The 20317-nt window shown below is 33.9% G+C and overlaps 1 protein-coding gene across 2 annotated transcripts; it reads left to right on the top strand.

Moving 5' to 3' along the window:
• The first annotated feature begins 3654 nt into the window (after positions 1-3654).
• On the top strand, positions 3655-15454 carry LOC120088050 (transmembrane E3 ubiquitin-protein ligase FLY2-like). Of its 2 annotated transcripts, none has more exons than XM_039045076.1 (15): positions 3655-4185; positions 5053-5125; positions 5961-6088; positions 6812-6927; positions 7190-7277; positions 7360-7426; positions 7500-7577; positions 11271-11431; positions 11559-11618; positions 11785-11878; positions 13821-13988; positions 14209-14537; positions 14693-14806; positions 14909-15073; positions 15208-15454. In XM_039045076.1, the coding sequence occupies exons 1-14, from the start codon at positions 4027-4029 to the stop codon at positions 15008-15010; spliced, it is 1737 nt and encodes a 578-aa protein (XP_038901004.1). In that variant the 5' UTR covers positions 3655-4026; the 3' UTR covers positions 15011-15073; positions 15208-15454. The 2 variants fall into 2 exon arrangements, with proteins under 2 accessions (XP_038901004.1, XP_038901005.1); XM_039045077.1 differs by having other exon boundaries at positions 3657-4185; positions 7190-7250.
• The last annotated feature ends 4863 nt before the right edge of the window (positions 15455-20317 follow it).

Raw genomic sequence — 20317 nt, 5'->3', positions numbered from 1 at the left:
AGAAAAGCTAAGCGATCGTTTAAGGACTAGTGTGTGATCGTTTAGGCGTGAGGTGTGCGATCGTTTAGGTGCTGAGCAACTATCGTATAGGTTCTCGACTTATGTGATCGTTTACGTTTCCACACTGATGCCAATTTTTTCCGAACCCTTGTAAAATGAAACTAATTTTCATTTTATTCTTCGGTTACCATAACCGAAGCGGCTGCTCCCACTAACGCACGTCCGAGAGAAATTTTAGGTCAATTATCATATAATTAACCAATTAAATAATTAATAAATATAATCATATTACATTCTTACCCTATAATTTGATATTACATATCCACTATAGTAATTTCTCCTCTACTTGATATAAATTATATTTATATCTAATTTTCTCCAAAATAATGTATCTCATACATTTAGTTAATCATATCATATATAATTGACCAGTTCAATTATATCATACATAATCGAACTTCCTCTTGTCAATTTTAACATTTTAAATTAATCCAAATACTGATTCTCGACTTTATCCAAGTTACCCAGGAGACCTAATGGACTTGTGGCTCGAAGCTCCAACAGTACGTGAATAGCTGACTAAATTCTTTAACCACGAGATCCACCATCTGTTAACTGTCAGACATTCCACTAAAGACCAACAACTGAACTCTTCCTACCGCAGATATATTTCTATGTCCATCAGATATAACCAATCATGAATACGATGACCCTTCACAGATGCTCGTAAGTACAACTGGACCAAATTACCGTTTTGCCCCTGTAGTTGCATCTCACTCCTTAAGTACCACTGATTCCTCTAACGAACAATACAACATAGTCTAACTATGTGTGAACACCTCTCGGGGCAAGAGAAGATGTGTGGCGCCACATCGTTCAAGCCTTGGAATCAACCCTTAAGGGAGCTATCTATCTACTTATCCATGCTTCGAGGAAGGAGTAAATTCCATCTTGTGTAGCTAAGTTCCCAGCTCCCAAATCAGACGAATCCCCAAAATGGTAGGTTTAAATCGGCGACCTGGCCACTCGCACTCATACAAATCAAAGGACCGTCTTCAATGGCAGGAGTTCCCAATTCACTCAGGATTGAGGTCATGTTACCATGGTCATCCTAGTGAAATGAAGTCTCTATCATGAACGGTGTTATATAACGAGACATTAACACTTTGTGATCAGGTCTTATACAAACTCTTTGTATAGGACACCCTCGCTCGCATGTCCCCAACACGAATGATCAGGACCAAATCATCTGTGACAAGTCACGACACTTGTGACCATTCCACAAAGCAGGCCGCTTCCGTAGCATTTTCAGGATAAGGTTTCCTTCCTATATTCATATACTACAGACCATTTTGGTTATCACTCAAGACATGATCCACTTGTATGTCACTACATACATGTTTAAGTTACATACAGATAACCAGAGATTTTATATTTCTTGGTTTGTGGTAAAGCAAATAAAACATGCAATCGAGCAAAATATAAGATGTGAAGTAAAATATCATATATTATACAACACAAGCGTTCGTATAAACTGTTTACAAACTACAGGACACGAGACTTTAGGACATCAACCCCAACAACACTCTCCTCACTATAGATGTATTTTTGTCTATTTTAACCATAATCGGTAAGTCGATCATTCATAGGTCGTTCATATTTATAGCTAGGTCAAAATTACCGTTTTACCCCTATAAATACATCTTGCTCCTTAAGCTTCCACTGATCCTCTATTGAACAATTGATTTATAGTACAACTTATAAATCATGACTCTCTCTACCAAGAGAGGGCGGAGCCCCGTTGTTCAAGACTAGACATCAAAACTTAAGGGAACAACCTATCTTCTAACCCTAAGTTAGGTAGGAGTGAATTTCATCTTGCATAGCTATGTCCCCAACTATCTATCCGGTTTTATCTCCAAAATGGGAGGCTTATTGAGCAATGCTATTGGACAGCTCTCACTTATGCAAATCAAAGGATAATCCCAAATAAATAAGAGTTCATAGTAAGCTTAGGATTAAGATCGAGTTACCCTAGGTCATTAAGTATGAAATAGTCAGTTTTAACAATAAACCGTTGTTATAAAGAAAAGTGACTATTTTGAGGTCCGGTCTTATACATACTCATTGCATAGGATGCCTCACTTACATGTCTCTACATGAATTATATTTGGATCACATCCTTTGTATCAGTATACAAAATAGACCACATTTAATAGTGTCAGTAGGATGAAATACCCAATTTCATCCATATACTTATAAACCATTTTGGCTATATACTATAACTTGATCCTATTTTATGTCACCACATAAAGTTAAAGTATTTATACTATAGCCATGGATTTGTTTATTGGATTTTCACAATAGAATGCAATATCAATAATTTTATTGAATAAAATACTCAATAATATTTTTATTGATAAATAAAATATGTTAACACTATTTATGAACTGTGAGTTTAGGACATTCCCAATATGATTGAGCCGAATGCTTCATCGCACAGAACTTGCGATCACTAAGGCCCCATTACTGATTATCAAATACTTCTAGTCATAATCGCATCGCCTTGTCTTAGGTGTTCTGAGCACACCTTACGTAGTTAATCTTTACTTCCTTAAATCACCTCTTCATATCAACTGAGTGGCCCATCATTGCATCTGTCCATGGCAGTCTTGACTGCCAACTTCTAAACTTCACAGCCGCTGATTCTCTTGATACCATTCTAGCATTTTGCCTTAGCATCCCCTCTGGAGTGTTTGTCTAGGCAATTTAGCTATTTGCATGCTGTCTATACTAGCCTTCTCCACCTTAGGTGAAGTCGGTTGCATACTTCTCTCATACGCCTCGGCTAAACATCAAACTCGACAACTAACTTAACTTCCTTCACGACCTTCCACATACTTCATGGGTTGGGCATAGTTTCCCTTCCTTAAATACTTGGCCGCGTAGCATTTTGGAAGAGTTGGTCGTATACATTGACAGGATTTTGTCGCATGGACCTTCCATTTTCCTTCTAAGTGTGAACCCCTCTTCAATTCACCCGAAAGCACACACTTCATACTTAGAATATTTTCTACCTTAAAAAAGGCCCAAGGGCCATCCTTTAACACTTGAAATTTTCTTCTCCCTTAACATCTCATACATGCTCTTGCACTTCATACTATTACAAACATTACAATTATCATAAACATAGACTTATAATGACACTGAACACAAAATTAAGAGAACTTAAGCATAATTAACTAGTAAATCGAATTTAGGGGTTTACACAACAATTATTTTAAAATCTATTGTAACTCCAAAGGAAGTCTCACATTAATGATATTTTATTTTTATTTTTTTAAATGTTTGTCGATTTTATTACCATATAATAGAAATGACGACCTCATATCTACGTTGAATGATTAAATCCACAGTACTAATATGACTATTTGCAACTCAGTTTTGAATTTATATATAAAAATTGGAACTTTCCTCAATTATTGTAACACTTAGATTAAGAAAGGAAAAGTACTTGACAACCGAAGAAGAAGAGAACATTATTTGGTGAGTCAACCATTAGCAGCCTCTAATTATCCATCCAGCTTTGCATCAAGAGATTTAAAAGAAACACGCACGCGAGCTCCTTTGTCCCAATATACAAAATAATGAAAGGACTAAATTATTGTATTTTCTTTTTCTTTATACAAAATTCGAGGCTTCTTCTAACCTTTGTACAGAACAGGTCTCAATTGTACTATTTGCATTTGTTTATGAGTAAAACTAGATCAGCAGCATCCGTTGAATCGAGGGCTTTCGATTTTGCTCTTGCTTCACAAGGTTAATTAGTCGCTCAGCTTTCACCATCTATATCCGACTGTGGGTGTCGTGCTTCTTGGTAGTTCTTGTGTTTTGACTCCAATTGAAGCAACCCAATCGTCTTTTAAGCTCTGTGTTCAAATGGGTTTGGCTTTATTTCTCTTGGGTATTTCTCGCCGATTGGAATCATTGAGGTTTATGGTTGATAATTAGGCATCTTTTCCTGATATGGTGAGCAGAGAAGGTTTTGGGTGTTCGGAGTTCCAGAGAAGATTTGGATATTTTTCCAGAACTGTTTTTGCTTTGTGGGTTGTTCAATTTTTGGTTTCCCAGCCTGTGGATGGTCTAAGACCATTGCGGGAGAGGGCTCGATCATGGGGCGACGAGGTTTGTAGACTATTTTTCGTTTTTTTTGTGGGCTTTGATGCTGATTAATGTTCTTGATTAAGTTTGTTGCAATATTCAATATAGTAGAAAGAATTTGAGTACCCATATACGTTACAAGTTTGACTTGATTTTGAGAGCTTTAGATGATACCTGCTTTCTTTGCAATGTCTCAATAAGCTGTACAAGCATGAGTTATGAAAGAGATTGTTTTCTGAATATAACTTTTGAATGACTTGCTACAAATACCATATCCCCAGTTATGAAGTCCGTTTCTGAAATCCATAATTTAGAAAAGTGTGTGAGATTCACTGCTCGAACAATATTTGAACGTCGCAATGGGGAATTGGTAACGTCGTATCAAAATCAAGGGACCGCTTACTTGTTTCTGTTGTGCTAAACTTTCTTGTACGCAATGTGGAAACACATTGTCTATTTTAGAGACTTAGCTTAACTGTTATAAACAGCAGTTCTCAGCCTCAGGCTTACTTAGCCGATGCCATTCCACTAGTTCTGATGAGTTTTTTATTCTCTTCTTTATCTTCTATCGCTAGGATTTCATTTCTTTTTATTTTCGTATGTAGCTCCTCCATTTAATTAAGTCTGAACTTTTCCTTTTCAAGAGACCTGGTTCCTTTCATGTCATAGATAATGTTTATGGATATATAATGGCGTGAATTGTCACTTTTTTTTTTTTAATAAATAATTTCTTCCAATTCCCCAAGTTGACATGTCAGTCAAAATTATTTACCATTTGTTACTGCTTACTGATAATTGCATCCTTTTAGTGATCCAACTTTGAATCTGTAACTATTAAAAATACTGGTCCTTTGTTAATATGTTATGGTGACATATCTTTTTTGTTTGCAGTGGTTGTTTGTAAGAAAAGATAAAAGTGATTTGGGTCCATTTTCTGAGTGGAATATTACAGGAACTTATAGAGGTTTGCACTTATCCATCATAGTTTTAAACTTCGGCCACTTAGCATTTATTTTACACGATTTTGTCATGTATGGTGAATGTTTGAAGATACTCGTGTCATTATAATATATTTGAAGATACTTGTGTCAATTATAATATCATTTCACTATAAATTATTCGGAATATTTCTTGCGGAAAATTTGTTGTGCTCGATTATCTTTTATTGCTTAAATAAGTCTGCAATTCCTTTTTAATAGCTTGTTTTACAAGTTGAAAATCCAGTAGACCTGCTAATATTTCTTTATTTGTTCTGTGGCTGTGGAATAATTTGATCTTTGTCAATGTCCTTAATTATTTTGACAATTTCAGTGATTGAAATTTACAAGTTACAACAAAATGGAGCCCAACTTTAGCCACTTAGCATTTCTTTTACACGATTTTTTCGTGTTTGGTAAATGTTTGAAATAATATGTTTGGCTTGCCCCTAGTCAGTATAAACTGTTAAGAACATGTCTTGCTGAAATTTTTTTATGCTTGATTTCTTTTATTGCTTAAAGATGTCTGCAATTCCTTATTAATATCTTGTCTTATGAGTTGAACACCCAATAGACCTGCTATAGTGCTTTATTTCCTCTGCGGTTGTGGATTAATTTGATCTCTGTCAATGTGCGTATTTATTTTGACAATTTCAGTGATTGAAATTTACAATTAAAGGAAGTTCTTATTGGGGAAGTAATGAAAAGCTCTTCAAACTTGCAAAAAGTGGAAACAAAATAATGTTAAAGAGGAATGTGTTTCTCACACTAAGTGGCAACTATAATAAGAACTAATTTCTTGAATGGAAATGTAAATTGCAGGCAGCTGGAGTTTTCTAGATTCCACAAATAACTCTTCCAGGTTTCCGGATTTCAGAAATTCCAATGGCAATTCAATTATCGAATTAATTAGTACGCCAACCAAAATATCTGGTGTACATTATGTTCAGGTGAGGACATTCAGTGTCAATGAAAAGACTAAACCATTCAACTGTGTCCAGTGTAGAGGCACTAGAGATAGACGTGATTGTGTATTTATGTACTCAAATGGAACTTTGTTTTTGCTTTTTGGTAGTCATTAAGATCGGTAAATTATTGCACAAATTTTGGCTTTGGAACATAAGAATTTCCGTGCTCTTGTTTTCCCTCATTTCTCCTTAAAAATCTCTTCCACGCTAGATAGATCTGTTTCTTCGTTTTGGTATCGAACTTACTAAATATAGACTTTAGACTAGGTTGGCCCTAAGAAAGTTATCTCACAAACATATCTGGGATTTTTAACCTGAGCTAAGTGACCCTTTTATTCTACAACTTCCTGTGAGTAATTTCAATGTTGAAGTTTATTATATCTATATTTAAATATGCTAGCTTACTTCAGGGCGTTCCTTTTGTATGCCTACTCTACGAATTTAATGGCATCTACTTTGCATTCAATCAAAGGTGCTGTTTACAACTCAATGGACACTTGCATTCCGTTCCATAACGTTAGTATCATTGATGGCATTCACTTGCCATGATATTTATTTTCTGTATACATCTCACATTTGTGCTCGTGCCTTTAGAGTTTGGATGATACTAATGTATGCCAATTTCTTTATTTTTTTAACCTTTATCTTATTGCACATCTTTCTAATCTGGAGCTTGTTTTATGTCTTTTAATATGCTGATGACAGGGTGTTGTTATTTTTCATGATGTAATTGGTAACGAACATGATGTTGGTGGAGTTCAAATTAAGGTTGAGGGTGTATATATTTGGCCTTTTAGACAGCTCCGGATGGTAGCTAACAGGTAAAATTCGAGTTGCTTCTCTTTTGACTAAAAAATTGTCATTCCTTAACTTTGTGTTTATAATTGCCATATTGTGAGGGTCTGAGGGAGATGTGCTATTGCCATTTCCAATTTCTCTCAGTTCGTCCTCTTTCTATTGTCTTTATTAGTTTATTATAGTGGTGGTTTTTGTTTTTGGGTTATGTCGATTGAACTATTAAAACTATTCTACTTGTGTCCTTTGAATTTCTATCGAAAACTTAGTCTCATTTTCTATTTACAGTGGAAAGGGAGGAGAATATAAACAAGAAGTGGACAGTATCTTATCCAATCCCTATCATCTGGCAAGGCTTCCTCCTTCGAGGATAAATGTTGTTATTCTTGAAATAATACAGTTGATTTCATCATGTGAATTATCCTTACTGATGAAGCTTCTAAATAACTTCTGAACAGCTTGGAGTTTTCTCCTCCCAGGTGTTCCAAGAATCTCCACAAGATAAGATGTGGAGAAGAAGCCACTGTAATTTTCCCTCACTTGGACTTCAAACCACTTTCACTTATGTCAGTACTGATTTTTTCCTTTCTTATTGCAGCACCAATTTATGAAATGGAGAAGCATTGCAATATTGAAATAGCAGCTCAAATATCATATTTCTCTTCTGCACAAAATGGTACTTGATGTCTCAGCCTATATTTCGTGCTTTCTTTTATGTTTTCTTCTCCCAATCATGTTCTTCCCAAAAGGCAATGTTGTGTGGACGTAGCTATACTCGTTTTTCCCAGTAGTTAAGAACTTACGGACAGAGTACACAACATTGTAGCATTTCCTCATGTATTCAGAAAGCCAGTGGATTGCTTGGATATTACAATTAATAGAGAATTGCATCAGAGATTTGGCAAATTTTCAATTTTTCATAAAGCTTAAGTGCTTGATTACTCATTTTATTACCATTGAGAAACTTGAAAAAACATTATAAGCAACTATTTCTGGAGAAAGAAGTTTCTTTTACATTATTCGAGAAACATATAAGCCGCAGATTCTTTGTGGCCAAATAAATCCCTTCAATTATTTCCTTGTCCTTAGACCCATCTGGAAGGCAACTACTATTTGTGATGTCTTCCAAAAACTTAGAGCATTCTTCCTTTCTACCATTCTTAACAAGAGTGACAATCATGGTTGTCTTTGCAGTAGGAGAAGACAAAGTTTTTGTTTTTCTTTGGTTTTTTTTTTTTTGTGAAAAGGAAAAACGAGTCTCTTTATTGATCTGAGACTAATGCTCAAGGTACAAGAGGATTATACAATGAGCAAAAAGGTCTATGGATCAGGGGACGCACTTGGACATCTTAACTAGGTTAATACCCCCTTAGCGTCCTCATCATTTCCTTACAATCTATCTCAATATGGTAGAATAAAAACACAGCAATATAGCCAAAAGAATAACACGGGCTAGGGGAAACAACACCTACGCCCTTACAAGATATGGATGGTAAACAAATAAACGAAGTTAAAACTCTTGCTTGAGAAAAGAGCTCCAATTTAGACTTGTCTTGTACTGAATAATCTTGGAAGAATTTGGAAAGGGAACACCACGGGGAGGCATTAAGCTTTGCAGCTTCAAAACGAAGCCAATGGGTTGCTTTATTATGGAATATTCTTTGATTTCTCTCGAACCACACTTCCGATAATAGTGCTTTGATTGCATTACTCCATAGCACTCTTGGGGCTGCTTTCAGCTTAGGTCCAATTAGAATCTGCCATGTATTCTCACGGGAGGACCTGTCAAATACCCATTTGATGCCAAAAATATTAAAAAGATTCTGCCAGCATTTAATAGTGTAAGAGCATTGGAACGACAGATGCTGCTGGGTTTCATTATTTGCCATACAAAGGGGGCAAATTGAAGGATACAAACAGTGTGTGGGGAGTTTTCTTTGAAGTGTTTCTGGACAATTTAAGGATCCAAAAATCATAATCCAAATTGTGATATTGACCTGGCGCGGACTCTTGATCTTCCAAATTGCCTTTTCTAAGTCTTTTTCCAGTGGGGATGAGATTTTGGAGATGATCAACCAATGATTTGACCCAAAAAGTACCCCCTGATTCTAGCGACCAGAATCGAGAATCGGGGCTGTCTATCACCTTTTTCCTTGAGATCTGCCCAATAGGACTCTGAAATTCCTCTAGTTCATCCCTTTCAAGAGTCTTCTAAGGACCACTGACTATGAAGAATGAGTGAAATCCCAATGTTCTGCTACTGATCCTTGAGGACTGAGAGCAATCTTAAATATTTTTGGGTAGAGTACATTTAGAGGCAGTTTGTCTGCCCAAGAATCCAACCAAAATCTGATTCTGTTGCCATTTCCGAGTTTGTGAAGTGCTAAGGCTTCAACTTTAATCCATGCTCTTGAAATGCATCCAAGGACTTCTAAGGCTTAAATTAAATTTTCCTGCTGTGTGCCAATTAAAAAAGTCCTTTCCATGAATGCTTCCAATAACTTGGTGCCAAAAGGAATCGTCTTCATTAAAGTATCTCCAACCCCATTTGGCAAGTAATGCCAAGTTTTTCTTTTTTAGCCCACCAAGGCCCAATCCATCATCCTTTTGATTTCGAGAGACTATCTCCCATTTTATCAAATGATTAATTTTACCCCTTTTGTGCCCTTCCCAAAAGAAATTTCTCATCAATTGATCTATTGAAAGCTACCTTTTCGGCATACGGAATAAGGACATTAGTTAGTGGGTAAATTAGAAAGAATAGACTTACAGAGTGTTACTCTTCCCCCTCTTGATATATTGTACTTTTTCCATTTGTCCAGCTTGGTTTGTATTTTGTCAATGACCAGTTGCTAAAAGGAGACTTGCTTTGGATAGCCCCCCAAGGGTAATCCAAGGTATGTGGAAGGCAATTTGCCTACTTTGCAATTCAGTCTTGCAGCTGCTGTGATAATTGTTTGATCGTCTAAATTAACTCCAATTACTGCTGATTTTTCCCAATTCACTTTTTGCCCCGAGTACCATTCAAGCAATTCTATGATTTTCCTCAGATTATCAAGCATTTGTACATCATATTTGCAAAAAATCAAGGTATCATCCGCGAATTGTAAGATAGACACATGAGCTTTTTCCTTCCCAACCAGAAAACCGTCATATAAGCCTTTTTCATGAAGCCTTGCTATCAAGGAGCTCAATACTTCACTTATCAAAAGGAAAAGGAAGGGTGATAGAGGATCCCCTTGACAAACACCACTTGAAGCTATAATTCGGCCTCTTGGTCTTCAATTAATGAATATAGAGAATCTTGGATTTGTGATACAGCCCATCATCCATGTTATCCATTTTGCATCAAATTTTTTTCCAATTAGGACCTTTTCAAGAAAAATCCAATCTACCCGATCAAATGCTTTCCCCATGTCTAATTTGAGAATCCACCCACTTTTCCTTTTAGTCCTATAATCTTCGACTACTTCATTGGCTATGAGAATCGGATCTAAGATTTGCCTTCCTTCGATGAAGGCACTTTGGGTGGGTGCTATGATATCATGCATAATCCTTTTTTAGTCGCTCGGCTAAGGCTTTTGCCACAATTTTGTATGTTAAGGTAGATAAAGTAGAACCTTAAATTCTAATGAAGCCAAAGAGTAATGCCTGCTTCTTCTCTCAGCTACCGTGCTTTGCAGAAGGTATCATTAGCAGTTTTATAAGTGAAATTGTCACGGTCATAGTTGAGTGGGACCATCTCCTTCACTGACCTGATGCCTCTTCCTTTCTTAACTTCAACCAAAAACAATTTATTATGTGTTTGCATCCAGTTTGAGTTGTCTTCAAAATCTTAAACAAAACTTCAGCTTCCTAACATTACAGGATTTTAACATGACCACGTGAAGTTAAATATCATGTTCAGAACTTTGCTATATATTTCTTCAGAATCCCCAGTATAACTTCAATAGGAAAAGTTTTCTTGTCATTTCTCATCTGATGATCAATGTCACAATGATAGAGAATTCAATCCTGCTTGACCTTATTTCTAGTGCAATGAAGTACATTCAATCGTGTCTCTGTGAAGTGTGAACCCTAGGCTCATGGGCGTAGATCTCTTGATTTTTTTAGAGAAGAAACATTTCATTGAATAAATGAAATAAAGGGGAGACCCCAAAGCACCTAAAGATGATTACAGGGCGTAGTTCTCTTGATGCCCAACCTTGTAAAAAATTTAATCAAAATAATTAGCACTTGAATGGATGTTCAATAGGTTAAGAAGTGCATGAAATTAACGGGGATTTTTGTAGTAGATTTCCTTATCCTTTTCTCAATTCAACTGCCCTTGCAATTTGGCATTTCTCCTTGTGACTTATATACATTGCAGTAAATGGAGAACATGATCATTACCATATTGAAGGATTAATGGAGTCTCCTGCAGTAGACGATGATGGAGATTGCTTTTCACCCTTAGCATTAAATGCCACTTCTGTGAACATTGAGATCTACTACAACAAAGCAGTGAATTATACCTTGATGGTCACTTTTGTATCCTTTTTATGTTTGTTGGACTTTTTCTTACATTTATGTATCGAGTATTTTTTTTAAAGGGGAAAAACGATTTCCTTATATATATTTGAAAACTTGGTTGGTTTTCTTATCAAAATTTCATTAGATCTCTTTCCTTCAAGTACTTCTCTTAATTCGGCAGATGGAACATAGCAACACTCAATCTGTAAGGACTTTTACTTGCAAACATTTATTTTGAGGTTCTCCCATGCATTCTGATATTGGTGACGTGTCAGATATTGATACTCTACCTATTTCACTTTCTTTTAAGCTATAGTTGCTGGGCAACTCAACTCATCTATACCTTTAACTCATCCATTTGTATCTCACAGGGCGCTGCCAAAGTTTCAATACTGATGATCGGGCAGCAGGCTATTATGGATGCTTATCTATGTCTTCTGCATTTGACTGCAGGAATATTAGTCGGTAAGTTAAAACTATATTGTGATTTCCAGCTTCCATTTTGTTGTTACTTGTGTTTCATATATTTCAAACTTGTAAAATTATCTTCTATCCTCTAGAATTCATGGTAAAGACCATATTTTGGAATGTAGTTTCAACTTTTAATTGTGAGAAGGTTAGCCTAGTAACTTTGAGTGATTAAGAAGAATAGCTTCAGTGTGGTGATTGGTAGCAAGGAGAGGAGGGGAGAGGGTGTCTCAATCTTTCCATTACCTGGCTCTGTGAAAGTTTTAGAAGCATCGTTAGGATATTGAGGGGAAACTGATTCTCCAGGGAGTTACTCTGTGATGATTATGTTTTGTCGATTGATAAGACTTTGAACTAAAAGGATAACTGGAAAGTTACCAAGAAAGCTTCCTAAGAATGATAGAAGGGTTATCCAATGTTATTAGCGCAGATACTAGGGGAAAAAGTTTTGCAATTGAGGCAAGGAGTGGTCAGGATATTTGCTATAGTGATAACCAAGATTTTTCTTGCCAAGACAGAACATGTGCTAGAGGGCCTTCTTGAGTTTAGGTAGTGAAGAAGATCTTTGGTAAGATGCTGAACCCTATGAAAGCAATTATCATTTTTCAAAGAAGATTTTAGGGAGCCTTAGTGGACTTTTAGACATATGGTATAGAAAGGAGATGATTTTCATCCCATTTCTTCAGGTTGATGAGTTGTTGACAGCATTGATCATTAGGCATTTTAATGGAGATTGCTACCAGAAGAATACACTAAACTTAAAAAATTGGGGGTAGAATGAAAACTTTTTAAAGTGCTAAGTGCAAAATTGAAATCATTTTTTACGGGTATTTTTTATATATGAGCTATGAGGTACGAACTTACTTGAACAAATCCTGCCTTGAATAGGAACAGGTCTACTGCTTTGACATTTGTGTCCTTGAGTTTTATAAAAAAAAAAAAAATAATAATAATAAAATAAAATAAAATAAAAATTAGCCTTGAGATGATATCACCGTTGTTTCTGATTGGCCTCTCAAGTTTCCATGACTTCCCTTTGGAGACAGTCCGCAATGCTTGTTGTTTAAAGCAGCCTTAACATTGAGCCCCTATTTTAAGGTTATAGTATGAGATCTCCATCAACTAATCATTACTAGTAGAGCATTTATAAGGTCATGTACTTTTCTGTCGAGCATTTATAAGGTCTTTGGTCTTGTCTGAAGATTTCGTAATGTGTCCCACCTTATGCAGAAAAGGAATGAAGTTTTGGAGTTTAAAGCAGCCTTAACATTGAGCCCCTATTCTAAAGCTACAGTATGAGATTTCCATCAACTAATCACTACTAGTAGAGCTGTTTGGATTGATGGGAGAAAAAAATATTTTTCAAAAAAATCATTTTTATTTAAACTCTTTTGATAAAAATGGTCTAAAATACATCTTGAAAATGTTTTCAAAGCTATTTTGAGTGTTTGCCAAACACTTCAATTTTTTTTCCAAAATGACTTATTTTCAAAATTAAATGCTTGAAAAGTTAAACCAAACTAACTCTTAATATTTGATATTCTCTGTGATTTTGGCCACGTTATTTTCTGTATTTATAAGGACTTCAGTTTTGTCTGAAGATGTTCATCAGTAATGTGTCCCACCCTATCCAGAAAAAGGATAAAGTGTGTAGCCTCCATTTGGTTTATATTGCCATCTAGTTGTGAAGTTTGTAGCCTCTATCAGTCACATAGAGGTTGAAGCCGTTCATGACATTTTGAAGATTTCTAATTTGTCTCTATTAGATGGAAATTCTTCAAGTGTAGAGTTCATAATTTTGTGTGTGGCAACCCGTGCTTTGAATAATTTATTTTTAATTTGGTCTCCTTTTTTAATGTGTAAGTTAACATTTTATAATTATTGTCGATTTTTTCCAGTAAATCTTTTTACTTTAACCATGCTGCTGTCTTTTCTTCAGAATCCTTATTTAATGCTTTTGCAACTGCTGCATTTTTCAAGTTCGTTGTGTTCTCAATTTTTGAGATGAGATATCTTCTTGCAATATGGAAAGCCAGTAGGCCTATGAACAATGGAGAAGGTTGGGAAACCATGAGACGCGAACTTTCAGTTCTATACAGCCGTTTCTGTGAGTATCATATCTCAACCGAAATTTCTTTATTCTGCATATGGAATTCGACTGGAAAGTTCATTTTATTCCTTTCTACAAAGAGTGTATATCATTGCGAGTTGTGACTAGTGCCATTTAGGTATCAAATTATGATCACCATTTATCTCTTCTCATATGCTAGCTTACCTGATTCCTAGTTCTGTTCAAATTTTAATCAAACGTTCATGACTATCTGCAGATGGAATTCTCTTGGGAGGCATTTTCCTTATGTACGAGTTGCATCGTTTCCTGAGACCGATTCTCCTTCTCATGTACTCCTTTTGGATACCTCAGATAGTCACCAACGTTATTCGTGACTCGAGAAAACCTTTGCATATACATTACATCTTAGGAATAACTATAACTCGGCTTGCAATTCCATTATATGTGTTCGGCTGCCCCCACAATTTCATGCGTATTCAGACTGATAAAACTTGGTGCATTTGTTTGGGCGTCTTTACTTTTCTCCAAGTGGCCATTCTTCTTCTTCAGCACTACTTTGGATCCCGGTGGTTCATCCCTCGTCAGGTTAGGACCGAGGAATATTATCTCGCTCTGTGGTTGCTACATAAATAAGTACATCTTGTCGTGCCCCTCCCCCGGCTTTAATCCAATATACTCGCTCTCTGCCATGGCATGTATACGGCATATTATTGTCATTGATTTGGCATAATTTGTCCCAGATTCTACCCGAGAAATACAGCTACTACCGGAGGATAGATCAAAATGGGAATCACGCTACAGATTGCGTCATTTGCATGACCACCATAGACGTTTCACGCCCTAATGATTGCATGGTATGCCGGCACGATTTGTTGCCCTGGTTTTCAGTAACCTATTAGCCTCTCAGTACTCACCATATCATGATCAATTCTAACTTGGTGCCTCATTTCCTATAGATTACTCCATGTGACCATTTCTTCCATTCCGTTTGCTTACAAAGATGGATGGATATAAAGATGGAATGCCCGACTTGCCGCCGTTTGCTGCCGCCTGCCTGATCGTATCTAGTTGTATCTACATTTATTTACAATCAACTGACATTTTCTTGCCCCCAAATTTTGGTATGTACAATCTTTTAAGAAAACATTGTTTCCAGGCATGCATCTAACATCTTTGTAATAATTCGAGAGTTGCACCTTATTTTACAAGGGCAGCAAGTGGCTTCATCTTCATATTTCTACCATTTCTTTCTCAGGTTGGGAAAACAAGGGCAGCTTTGAAGCAGCTTTAAGATGTTATATAGAGAGTTACAAAATGTTGGGCTTCAACAAACACATCCAGTAGCTGATCTTTATTGTTTGTATAATGTATATCTTTTCTGTACATTGATACAATATCTGTAGTTCAGTAGGGTAGTAGATGTGAGTGAATCTCTTCTTAGTTTGAATCTTTGTATTCTGTTTAAAATAATAAAGTAATATTAACTCTTAACTTGCACTGCACTGGACACTCCCTTGGGAAAACTTATAACCAAGATACTGATTACCATCTTGCATTCTCAGGGTCATTTTGGAACCCTCATTCACTATCTCATGGTAGGGTTGTAAGGGACTCAGATTCATGTAATGGCTTCACTTCTGAAATGGAACTAAAACAAGTAGTCTGACAATTATGTTTCAACTGTTTTCTTAGTTTACTCCAAATCTGGTAGATATTTATGGTATATTTGGAGTCAGTACTATCTTAAGACTGTAATAATCACATCTTGTTATAGTAAATATTATTTTGTATTCTTTAAGTAAATATTCTTTTGTATTTTCTATTAGTTACAGTTAACACTATTTTAAAACTCTCATTTGTTACAGTATTTATTATTTTACATTTATCATTTTTTTATTCTTTACTATAATGTTTATTATTTTCTTAAACTAAAATAGTTTACACCTCGAATATATATTTCTATAATCCAAATTAAAATAATCTACACCAAAATACAAACTATTACAATTCAATTATAATAATTTGACTATAATAATCAACTCTTTGCCTCAAACACTCTTGTAGAATGTAAGACTAGAATGATTTTTGAAGTGATTAAAAATATTTTTATTTTATATTTAAAAAGTAACATTACAAACAAGCCACAAATCTCAAGCCTTTTAAAGTGATAGAATTTTTGTGACTTTTTAGTCTTTAGCGACTATCTATTTGGATTTTCGGTTACAATATATTACACTTTTACCTTTGAGTTTTGAGTTTGATTTCGTTTGTTCTACGTGGTTTTAAGATTCACTTTCAACCTTGGCTTTTAGTGAATACTCACTTTTCGTTATTGGTGTCACTGTTTATTAATTATTATAAAAGCTTTTACTAATTTTTCATCACTATTAAAGTTAGTTTTAGAATTTCACATTATAATTATTTTAAATTAATTAATTAAAAGTTATTGTCGGAGGCCAAAATGGACATCGGTGTAAACTCAGGGTTAAAAGTTAATTTGAAACTTGAGGGCCAAATGAAAATTAAACCTAAAACTCAATAGTAAAAATGTAATATTTAGAAACTAGGGAACCAAATAAAAAAAATTAAATTCAAAATTTAGGATTAAAAATGTAATATTTTAAAATTTAAGAATTAAATGAAAAGTTAGATCGATTAAATGGTATTTCTGTCTAGAATCTTGGGGTTAGAATTTTGTAGTAATTTCTAATCCAACAATCACTATCCATGAGTTCATCTTGTATTTCTGACATCTTGTAGCATTTCGCACTCTAAATCTTGCGGAAGAATCCAATGTTCTCTAAAATGCAAGGGCAAATCAGTAATTCCTCATTTAGGGTACATCTAGATACTGATTAAATTCTAAAATAATTCATACTTTGATGTGCAATTCAGAATATTTCCACTCATTTTTTTACCCATTTTCTAGCGAACAATAAATCAAACCAAAAGAAGAGGAGAACAAAAAATTGATACGACAAAGACAAAGAGGAAGACAAGTATGTAGGATTTGGCAAATAATGGCCCACTTCATCGTTTCTCTTTTATAATTGCTTTGTGATGATTTCAAATCTCCTATCATTCATCCGCCGTAAAACTATAATGGATAAAGATTTGTCTATTACTTTCTATTACTTTCGATATTACAAGTGTGTAGGATTTGTCTATTACTATAATAGAAAGAAAAAGCTACCACTTCTTGATCATTGTTATTTTGAAACTTAATTTCTTCTAAAGAAAGATATGTAGAGATTATGTATCTTTTAAGATTTGTAGTCTCCCATGTTGAAGAAGAGGTATTTGTGTTAATAGTTTGATATGAAGGAAATGTAACGTTTTGATAATAAGCCCTATATTTCATCCCGTGGAAGAAATATGTATTTATTTTGAGTTTTTCCATTCTTTTGTAATATTCATGCATTCCAAATACAGTTTTCTTAAACCCTGACTACCTAAACCTCCAGCCAGGCTTAACATTCTTAGGCTTTACATTCCAAACTTGCGCACCAAACGCCCCCTTTAGGGTCTATAATGGGAAGCTTTTGATTATTTATTTTGAATATAGAACCTTTGTTCTCTCTAGGGAGTCCTCTCTCTCATCTATCTCACATTGTTCAATTTTGTTAAAGGATTAAAAAAATATATTTCTTAGGAGTTTATTTTGCCCAACCAAAATTCTGTATTTAGTTCTATTTTGTTAATTGTAAAGAGTTTGGAAATAACATTTAATTGATTAATATTTTACATACCAGAACGAGTTTGAAAAAAAGGTTGTAGTATAGTATTATCAAACCCGACTGTCTCTAACCCATTCCGATATGCAAAATATTAATCAATTAAATATTATTTCTAAACCCTATATAATTAACAAAATAGATCAAGACATAGAATTTTGGTTTGACAAAAATAAACTCTTAAGAAATATATTTTTTAAACCTTTAACAAAACTAAACAAAGTGAGCATGACGAATATTACAAACAATGGAAAAACTCAAAATAAATAGATATTTCTTCAATTAGATGAAATATAGGACTTACTACAAAACATTACATCTCCTTCATATCAAAATATTAATGCAAAAATCCAACATGAGAGATTACAAATCCTAAAAGATACATTACCTCTAAATATCCTCGTTTAGAAGAAATAAGTTTCAAAATAACAATGATCAAGAAGTGATAACTTCTCCTTTCAAAATGATTTATGTACCTGAAAACGAAACAAAAATACTAATATTAAAAGATATTAAAAATATACAATTACATTATAATTATTCCAATAAAATTTTACATACAATATCCAACCAAGTAGAAAGAATAAAATCTAAACTTGAACCCCAACATTATCCTATAAAATCACAACCTCAACTAATTGATAAGACAAAACTTTTATTTAGACCTTTTGAAATTTCGGATAATGATTTAAAATTAATTAATTTTTCAAGTAAAGAATCTAATAATATTTTAGACAAAATTAACCTTCAATTACAAAACTTAAACCTAAATTCATCAAAAATATTAAATATATCAACATCCAAAGTTAATACCATAATGAAACTCCGGATAAAAATCATTATGACTTACATGAACTAGAAGAGAATTTTGATAATAACCTGGAAGAACAATTTCAAAACCTTACTCTTCAAAAGATAACAAATCCTAGATATCCAAAATTAAGAAATTATTATTCCAGACTATTTGTTGCTGACATGTAATATAAAGAAAGACATCAATTAACCCAAGCTCAATATACAGGAAATGACATCTATGAATGAAATATAGATGACATGACTGAATATCAAATTCTAAATTTAATGTATGAGAGGCACCACTACTTATAAGATACTCCAAAATACAAACCACCAAATTGCTCAAATGCTAATTTCCGGATTCATTGGAAATTTAAAAAGATGGTGGGATAATTGTGTTTCCTCAAGTGATAAAACAAGAATATTAATTGTTATTAAAGTTGATCAAAGTGGCTTAGGAATAAATCAAACACAAGATGTTGTTGCAACTTTGATTTACATCCTTACCAAAAACTTTATTGGAGAACCCGTCCAATTCCAAGAACGAAGTTCTGAAATACTTTTCAACCTTACTTGTCCAAAACTTCAAGATTTCAGATGGTATAAAGATGTTTTATTGAGTAAAGTTTACACCCGAACAGACTGCAATAATCAATATTGGAAAGAAAAAATCCTCTTAGGATTATCGAAATTATTTGCTAAAAAGGTACAGCCAAACAACAAGACAGACTTACCAAGATACAGTTCCTTTTGATAATCTAACCTATGGCGAACTAATTAACTCTATCAACAATTAAGGATTAGCCTTATGCATAGACCTTAAATTAAAGGCAAAAATGAAAATTGAATTTCATAAGCAAAAGCAAGAACTTGGATTTTGTTGTGCTCAATATGGTTATGAGAAAAATGACCCAAGAAATTTAGAATTTTTTTTTATAGAACTAAAGATATTTTCAAAATAACCAAAACAAGCAAAATTATAAATCAAAACAAAAAAGAAGATTTAAAAATTATTAGACTACTAAGAAAAGAAAAGAAATTACTTGTTATAAATGTAGGCGAAAAGAACACATAGCTCCCAATTGTCATATGAAAGGGAAAATTAATAAATTAGAAATAGAAGAAGACTTAAAATTTAATTATTAAATTTATTAACATCTTCAGATTCTTCCTCTTTGTCAGACAACAATGAAGAATCCTTTTATGACCAAATTTTTGAAATCTAAGAAAATACTGATAATTCTGATTCTAAAACATCGTTATCTTCTAGTGATAATCAAATAGAAACATGTATATGCAATAAAACTACAATGTCATTTCAAGAGACCAAAAAAATCTTTTTGAAGCTATTAGTCAAATTGAAAATCCAAAAATTGAAAAACTTAAAAGATCTTATTATAGAAGAACCTAAACAATAAAGTTTCCAACGTTACAATCTTAAAGACATATTTTCTCGCTTTGAACCTAAAACAAAACCAGTACCTATTCTCGACCTTCAAAGAGAAATAAATACAATAAAAGAAGAAATATCTAACATTAGAAAAGAAAATTCTCAAATTAAATTTGAACTCTTATCACTTCCAACTCAACAAATAATTGATCGACCATCCATTTATGAAAATCCTAAAAACATTGAAATTAATAACAAAGCCAACAAAATTTCTCATGAATATTTTATCAATCTTATCAATAAAATTCAATTACAAAAATGATAGTCTATTATTAGTCTTGTCATAAATATAGAATATCATTTAGCTTTAAAAGTTTTAATTGACTCAGGAGCTGATCAAAACTTTATACAAGAAGGTTTAATACTTACCAAATACTTTTAAAAAA

The sequence above is a fragment of the Benincasa hispida genome, chromosome 10 (assembly GCF_009727055.1).
Source record: "Benincasa hispida cultivar B227 chromosome 10, ASM972705v1, whole genome shotgun sequence".
NCBI lineage: Eukaryota > Viridiplantae > Streptophyta > Magnoliopsida > Cucurbitales > Cucurbitaceae > Benincasa > Benincasa hispida.
The sequence above is the reverse complement of the archived record's forward strand: the minus strand, read 5'-3'. Positions and strand labels throughout refer to the sequence as shown.

Coding starts and splice junctions, on each gene's coding strand:
- LOC120088050 (XM_039045076.1), top strand. CDS start 4,027: ATGGTGAGCAGAGAAGGTTTTGGGTGTTCGGAGTTCCAGAGAAGATTT. Junction 6,928..7,189: donor CTCCGGATGGTAGCTAACAG/GTAAAATTCGAG, acceptor TTCTATTTACAG/TGGAAAGGGAGGAGAATATA. Junction 14,807..14,908: donor CACGCCCTAATGATTGCATG/GTATGCCGGCAC, acceptor CATTTCCTATAG/ATTACTCCATGTGACCATTT.